The 8,615-nt window shown below is 38.2% G+C and overlaps 1 protein-coding gene across 1 annotated transcript in view; it reads left to right on the forward strand.

Moving 5' to 3' along the window:
- The window catches only part of igdcc3 (immunoglobulin superfamily, DCC subclass, member 3), a 79,250-nt gene extending 70,895 nt beyond the window's left edge, over nt 1-8,355 (forward strand). Inside the window, exon 14 of the mRNA XM_077564934.1 lies at nt 3,328-8,355. Coding sequence (XP_077421060.1) covers nt 3,328-3,471 — 144 coding nt within the window. The 3' untranslated portion in view covers nt 3,472-8,355. The remainder of the gene's footprint in view (nt 1-3,327) is intronic.
- The last annotated feature ends 260 nt before the right edge of the window (nt 8,356-8,615 follow it).

Raw genomic sequence — 8,615 nt, forward strand, 5'->3', positions numbered from 1 at the left:
CCAACAGAGCTGCTCTTGTGTGTCAAAAGGATTTACATTTGTAAACCCACATTATGCCTTTACTGTATATAACCTCCACATCTTTAATGACTTTATACTTCTTTAAAATGATGATGCATATCTAGGGTTTCCACTGCCTTAGCTCCTTCAAATATAGAGTTTTAGAACAAAATGTTGTATTTTCAGCACAGCATGTAAACAGCATGTTCCTGTAATGTCTGCCTTGTTTGGGGAGTGCACTGTGACTGGAACATCCATTTTTGTGGTTCTGTACTATATAAAGTAGGAGACACTGCATGTGTGCTCAAAAAAATCGATATGAGAATATATCGTAGTAGGCCACTTTACAATACAAATATCGATAAGGGAGGCGTCAGAATCGATATTGCGCCATTTTGACCAAGCACGGTATTGGCGGAAAACCGGAAGTGCTGCTAACATTAGAATTTTTTTTTTTTTTTTGCCATCCAGCATAAAAAAAAGTATCAGTAGCCATATGACAGTTTTCATAAAAATGAATGTAATTTCACATATTGGAATACGTATCGCCTTGAAGGTGTTGTGGAATTTTCTGTAGTTAGGCGAGATGTATGAAACACTGGAAAACAATTTGTCTTTTGGGTTTCTTTATATTGAAGTCTAACAGAGCAGTCTTCAAGACAATGGTCTGTGAGAGAGTGCGCAGTAGGAATCATGGGAAGATTCTTTATGCTGCCTGGTTAGTCGTTTTTGTGAGGAGAAAGGGAGGGTCAGCTAGACAGGAATGCAAGCAGTCTGTTCCGAGCAGGCTTATCAGTCAAGGTCACTTTGGTTTTGCCCTTATGTACAAAAAGTGAAAACCCCTTGTTAAAGAAAATACAGGTGTCCACAATACAGTATAAACTTATGTTAATATGTGCTGAATAATTATTTTCCATAACAAAGGCTATGTATCATGATACTTGTGTATCGCAATATGTATCGTGACATGACCCTTGCATCATGATATGCATTGTATTGAGAGGTGGTTGGCAATAACCAGCCATAGTAGACACGACAAGAAAGCGCAAGTTTCTGCAAAATGCATAGCTTGAAAATACACATTTTTCATTGGATTTTTTTTTTTACTGCTATGACTTTCCTAGCGTTTTACTTGTAGAAAGGTGAAAAGTTAATGAAATTCCACAAATAACCTAATAAATAACAAATAACCTGTCCTTCTTAAATGTTTGATTGCACATCAAGTGTTCACAGATTCATTACATTTTACTAACGGCAACATTCACAACAGGTGTTTGATCCACCAATGGTCCAATAAACTTCCTGAATCAGTTAGAATTAGTAACTAAAGTCGTCTTCATCATGCTTTTCACATTTTGACACCAAGATGACAAGTAAAAATTGATAGTAGCTCACCATTACCAGGATTCAAACAGGAAGCAGCCACTCAGAGTTTCACAGTCTCATCAGCAGGTTGCAACTGATCCATTCAAAAGTTGAGACAAGGTCAAATGAAGTTCCCTTGGAAAGGTCATAGTGCCGTTTACTTTCATCCTTAAACGTCACATATTTTAATATGATGTATGTGGGCAATGGTGACAGTGTTGGAGACAAGAGTGGGAATAGCATGTCTGTTCAAATCAACATTGTAGCTGGTTGCTTTTTGAACGAGGTCTGCAGTGCTGTGTGCAATTTACTGGAAACAAATGTAGTTTAATAAACCTTGCGCAACTAGCCGCATGAATGAAACTTTCATGGAGTTATTTTACAAGTGTCTCTTGAAAGAATGGGACCACAGTAAGTTACCAAAATAGTTTTATTATAGGACAGCTCGGAGAACCAGTATGTGGAGGTGTTGTAACCATTAAAGCCCACCTCCCACCCCAAGTGCAAGGGTAACTGCTGGTTCAGACTACAACACGTCTATCATAGAAGTACAGCACTGAACTGAAATTAACATATAACAACACCACAGGACACAACACACACGAAATGTTTACAAACAGGACTGCACTACCACACCACATTAACAAGACCCTTGGAAGACCTCAGTTGACCCCTGGCATCTAAGTAGAATTTTAAAAAACCTAACGGCAACATGACAAAAATAAGATGTCAAGACTATTTACAGCCAAATACGGAACTCTCCTGGGGTTTTAGACCCCCCTGGTCTGAGCTGTAGCGCTGGTCAGACCACGTGAATGATCGGTGGAGGAAGCGCGCCTGTCCAGCCCAGTGAGACCGTCACTTTTAACTCGGTCCTGTCACCCTAATGCTGTATGTATTTGGAACATACATATAATCTATGCAGAATATTCCACAAGTCACATGGTACACAGACATTATATTATACACAGGCCACAGGAAGGCTATGAGTGTGTTTGCGTTTATTTTTTTGTATGTTCGATAAAATGTTATCCATGACGGCAAGGAGGGTTTAAAATCTCAGCAAAGTCCTGTTACCTGTGTTTCTAGTTTACTTTTTTCGTGAAGCATCGAAACGTGATTGGTGTCAACATGCTTCTAGCATAAATGCTAGTTGGCTATATTTAATGTATTTTGCTAATTCTTCTGTTACTTTCCTGTTACAGCTGGACAAAACGATAGAAATGTAAGTTTATCTTGAAAGAGTTACAACATGCAAATGGCAGCGCTTCAGGTTTTACAAATACTTTTTTGGGGGTGGGGGTGCTCTTGATCCATGTCAACATGCTATAAACATAAATGCTAGGTGGCTATATTTGATGTGTTTGATCATTCAATGCCAAAAATTCATTCCTGTTACTGTCCTGTTAGATTGTTGTTGTTGTTTTTTTTTGGGGGGGGGGGGGGGGTTAGAAATGTAAGTTTATTTTGAAAGAGTAACTTACAACAAGCAAACGGCAGTGCTTCAGTTTTTAAAATACTTTTTTTGTTTTTTATTGTGAATCACCAAAACATGATCAATGTCAGCATGCTATTAACATAAATGCTAGGTGGTTATATTTCATGTGTTTGCTAATTCGGTGCCAAAAATTCACTCCTGTTATTGTCCTGTTAGAGTTGGTTAAATAAAGAAAGAAAGAAATGTAAGTTAATTTTGAAAGAGTTACAACAGGTAAATGGCAATATTGCAGTGGAAAGGCCCAATTAAAGTTTGCCCAGATGAGCTCATGCCACGCTTACTGTACCGAGTGCTGCTCTCCAGCAACAACATCGCCAATTGCTATCTTACAACTCCGGTGTTAACACGCGCGTTCCAACTCTCATTTCTCTTTTTTATGACACACAACATCACTCAGTACAGTAGGCAATGAATAAAATCCTCACTTTTTTTCCAACAATGTATTTCTTTTTCTCTATTTTCAGGCTGACAGAACACTCTTGACCTACTCGCCAAATGACACCCAGTTGTCCACAATACCACTGGACGAATTTACTGTGGAGCAGGACACAGAGACACACTTCCAAGAGTCGCCTGCGACACGAACGGGTCAACAGAACCAAGGCTAATCAATGTACGAAGTGTCAACTCAGATTCTCTCTCACTCAGGTTTTCCTTTCAAAGTAGTTTGCATTTTGTGCAAAGATTTTTATTGGTAAGTTAAGAAGTTCTAGAAAGTTTAGAAGTGGTTTAAGGGGGAGTTGTTTTTTGCCAGGCTTACCAGTTAAGTGTTCTTTACTCTCACTGACTGGTTATTTTGTTTATTTTCTGGTGTTCGACAGTACACAGAAGAGAGGCCCCAAATGTCCTTGTTATACAAAGATAATTTCATTTTTAAGTTTATAAAAAATATATTGACATACATACTGTATCTTTATTATCTCTATGTCAAAAGTGGTTATAAGTTATTGGTCTTATCACTACTTTCCTGTGGATGTCAAAGACGCCAGCTGCCTGCTTAAACATACCAACGATTCCATCTTGTTGCTCACTGAAGACCGAAAACCTTCTTCCAGGGACTCAGTCAGTTTTTGTCTCAGGACTTTGTTTTTTTCCATTGTGAATTCTGGGCCCTCATGCAGGCTCTCGGCATGTGTGAATTGAACAAAAACCTACCTCAGCCGGAATGAATGTGTTGTGGGAAGCCTTTAGGGACTTTATCTTCCCCTGTTTTCACACTAACTGTACATGCAGAGAAACTGATGGGTCAGAATGACAAGATCAGGTGCCGCGCTACCTCAGATGTCAAGAATCATCTCTCCTCTTGTGCTTGTTCAAGCAGAATGAAAGAAAAAGAAAAAAACGAGTATCAACATAAAGCACTTCCAAATGCTGAAGTTAATGTTCTACCTCAAAATAACATTGTTCATGTTGTCACTGTTGTAGTTGATCTCTGTCTGTTTATTATATAATGAAAATTCCTTATCTCCTCTGTTTGAAGAATTTGGCGTTTGTAGATACAAAGTAATTCAGTCGCACATGCAATTTAATGTAATGTGCTATGGATTACGTTGTTTTAGCTATGCTGTAAAGCTAATTTTACTATTGTTTTTTTATTTGATATTTTTTGGAAATAGTTCCTTTATAGAACAAAACACTCGTAAAAATACACTACATTGAACATTTTCCAATTTACTGCTCAATGTGATATTTAATGCTCAATTGGACAACTGCAAAATGACACAAATTAGTGGTATGGCTGTGTGTAGTGCGTGTGTGTGTAGATGTAGATGTTGTTTTTGTGTTTTGTTTTTTAATTTTAAACACAAGCACATATCTGATTAAACTGCCAAGACATAATTACACTTTTGTTAGCAAAGTTCAATATTTTGGTCAATCATTTCATTTCAATCATTTCTTGCTGAGAGTAAGATGAGAAGGTTGATGCCACGTCATGAATTTGATTGTGAAGAAGAGTAGGTGCTAGCTTCAATGTAGCAAGACAAACTGACACTTGCATTGCTCTTACCAAAGTTAACAAAATGTATGCCACCTAGCTTGGCTGTCCAAATAAATTCTGGGAAGGGAATAGCATGCTTAAAAACACCCAGGCAAAATCAATCCGGTTCTTTTTACATACTAGGTTGTCTGTCATACGTTGTACATGACATCCATCCATCCAATTTTTTCTTCACCAGGATCGTGGGTGAGCTGGAGCTTATCCCAGCTGACCTTGGGCGAGAACTGGTAGCAAGTCGATTGTAGCATAGCACGTCACACACATAGAAATAACCTTTCTCACTCACATTCACACCTACAGGCAATTGTGCTAACATCAGGTGCATGATAAATATATACTTTGAAAGTGGTGATCAGACACCCCGGTTTAACCAAGATAGCCCGGATTTTGAGCCTTATGTCCCGGGTTCCGGAGGATTTTCCCAGCCCTGTTGTTTTATGCAGGTCGTGTCTTGGCGTCCCGTTTAAAAAAAATTAAATTACTAGCAGGCGTGTTTTCGTCATACAAGAACTAGAAGTATTTCCTGCTTTCGTGTCTAAGAATCATGGCAAATGTAGTCCAACTAGCCTAATACTGCAGTCGCCGGTCAGACCCAACACAAGCTGGGTTTCCAATAGCTGCTGGGAGTTGGTGAGTGGATTAACCAGTTTAGCACTGTCAATCAAGATAGCATTTATCATTAGCTAAAGTTTGGGTTATGCTTTTGTTGCTAAACTCAAAAGCAAATTAAAAGGTCACCAACCTTCTTCTCTAACTTTCACAGCATAAGGAATATTGTTTGCCCATAAATCTGAACTATTCGGTTATCATTGAATCTTCATGTCAGTCAGCTACTTCAATTCCTTTGAGTGAAGTGAAATGATGGTGTTGACGAGATGTGAAAGTTGTTCGTCATGCCTAACTTCTTCCCAAAATCATCATTGCTGCCCTCTTGTCTTCTATGAACATTCGTGTCAGAGCTTCAGGAACACAATCCTGCGGGATGTTAATGATCACAGACAAAGAGCTGAATGAGAGCGATGGATGGTCATCATTAGACCGTTTTTATCTCTCCACAGTTCTTGGCTTTGTGGCGTCACAGGGTCTCGCTCTGATATCCACGATGGTTACCTACCTCAATCATTTCTGTCTTTTTGTTCAGGCCTTAAGGCAAGCTTCTCCAATCCAGGTCGTCGAGGGCCGGATTTCTGCAGGTTGTAGATGCACCTGGTTCTAAAGATCAAGATCATTATCAGGCTTCTGCAGAGTTTACTGATGAGCTGAATATGGGAATCAGGTGTGTTGGAGTAAGGAATCATCTCAAATCTGCACGACTCCGGCCCTCGAGAACCAGGATTGGGGAATGAATTAAGCAGAGAAAAACCTAACTACACAACTATACAGTACATGTTGTGCATTCAGTCAGCATTTAATGGATGATGAAAGAGTCAGGATGGCACGCAAACATTAGACAAACACACACAATCCTTTAGTGCACTTATAATCACAGTTCCTGTTCTTGCTTAGTTCCTAGTTGATGTGAATGTGTGACTTCAAATTACTTTTTTTTTTCATATCGCGAAAAAAATATTTTTGTCACTGGTGTTTGAATTCAATGTTTACATTTGAATAAAGTAAACTGTCAAAAGTGGATGGCACTTACAACTCACAGTACATTTTTTGGGGTGTTTGTTTTTTTGTTTTGTAGTGATTTATAACCTGACACCATCATACTCCATATTCTAATCTTATGTTTTTAGCTTCTTAAATGTAAATGCAAAGCATCAGGGACACTACAGTGCATATTTATATATATAAATATATATTGTAGGTGTTGTAACTGTTCCGTATACCCTCATTTGTCCATCACACACAGTTGCTCTTTTCCATATTTCTGGTAATCCAGATGTGGTTTTTACAGATCTTCTCTATATTGTTTGTGTTTATTTCCCTCGTGTTAGACTTAATCCAATCATATTTTAAAGACATTATACGACATGATTCATATGTTTGGTTTTATTTGGAGTGAATGTTTTTTTCTTTTAAAATAGCAAATGACTGCCTTCCATAAGCTAATTGAATAGTGTGCCAAGAGTGTGTGCCTTTGGTTTAAAAGTGTGGTCTTTGGTCACAGTTTTGAAGTAAAACTGCTCTTCTTTTTTTTTTAACAGACAAAGTTGATGACTAGCGTGCAATTGGACAGGAGACACAATTTGTAATGTAGAAGTCAAAAATATATCATTTGCATTTTGCTTACAACTTTTAATTTCCCCAAGCATCTTGTAAATTAATGCACACTTAAAGTCACATGAACTGAAAGTGCATAACAAACATAGCACAAACCATTCTACTATGGGATATTGACTTCCGCATACCCAGTGGCATTACAGAAAAAAAATGTTGAACAGAAATCATGCACTGCAGACATAATAATAAATCATAAAAATTACGAATACGTCAAAACCTATTTAAATACATTCAAACATACTTGCAAATAAGTTTGAATGTATTTGCACGTCAAAAATGTTAACTCCACATTGTTCCATGCCTCCATTAAAAAAAAAGAGTAAATCATACAATTATCAGTTTATATGTTTTGAACACCCACAAGATTCTAAGAGTTGTCTCCACATCAGCCAACCATTGTTGGTCTTATCTACTGTTATACTTTAATTGTTTACCTGTTGAGTCATTCTTGCATCACGCCCTTGTATCAAACTGTACACTTTGGCGTTAATATTCATTGCAAGTGTTAAAAAAGCATTTACAATTAATACTTAATCTACTTGTACATTTAATAACCACTGATGTGATGCTTAATCTCAGAAGCTGTTCCAGCCTTGATGACTGTTTTAAATATTGTAAAAACCCGTTTTCAATTAGAATCAAGTACTTAGCTTTTTTGTCCGTTCTTTCTTGTGTATCAGTCAGTCATTGTAATTTCGGGTTGACCTCCTCCCACAGGAAATTGCTCATGTGGTCCCTGTGGATGTGTCAGGTTTGACTAGCACCCTATTTCACCTGATTCACTGCAGGTGTACGGCAGTGATGATCATGTATACATGATAACACTCCAATAGGTCAGGTTGTTAGGTGGCTGTATATTACAACCTGTAAGATGTAATGAGGCCCTCGCAAGCTGTTTGGTCCCTGGCTGGTGCTGTGACACCAATCAGACAAAGCAACAGAGGTAGCAAAAAACATATTGGGAAATGCTTAATCTTAATTCACTTTTTCTGATACCCTGTCTACTGTTACCTTTGTTCAGGAATTTTAATTTTTGGGAGGGAGCTCAGGGATTATCGGCCCTGCATGTTTCACTACATACAGTAAATGTAACAGTAGCCGCTTCAATGTACTTTCTGTCTTTACAGGCGAAGTCAACCCCAATATTTTCTTAACATTAATATGTTCTAGGTAGCCCCACTATTTTGATTAAAATTGAGTTTGTGGAATAGGAGTTAAACAGCAAAGTCTACCAATATTTATCCATCTAATGGGGGTGGTGATTTTGCCGCTTGGTGTTAACTGAAGATGTCGTGTTGCTCAGGGCTCAGGCAACAACCAATCACAGCTCAGCTTCAGAAAACAGGCGAGCTGTGATTGGTTGTTGACTGAGCCCTGAGCAACTTTGATGTCATCTTCAGTCGACAGCAAGTGGCAAAATGGCCGCCCCCAGAGATGGATAAAAACAGCTGGATTTTGCTTCATAACTCATATTCCACAAATGTAATACTAATCACAATGTCATGATGAGAGTGAGGTAAATATTTG

This window comes from Vanacampus margaritifer, chromosome 4 (assembly GCF_051991255.1).
Source record: "Vanacampus margaritifer isolate UIUO_Vmar chromosome 4, RoL_Vmar_1.0, whole genome shotgun sequence".
NCBI lineage: Eukaryota > Metazoa > Chordata > Actinopteri > Syngnathiformes > Syngnathidae > Vanacampus > Vanacampus margaritifer.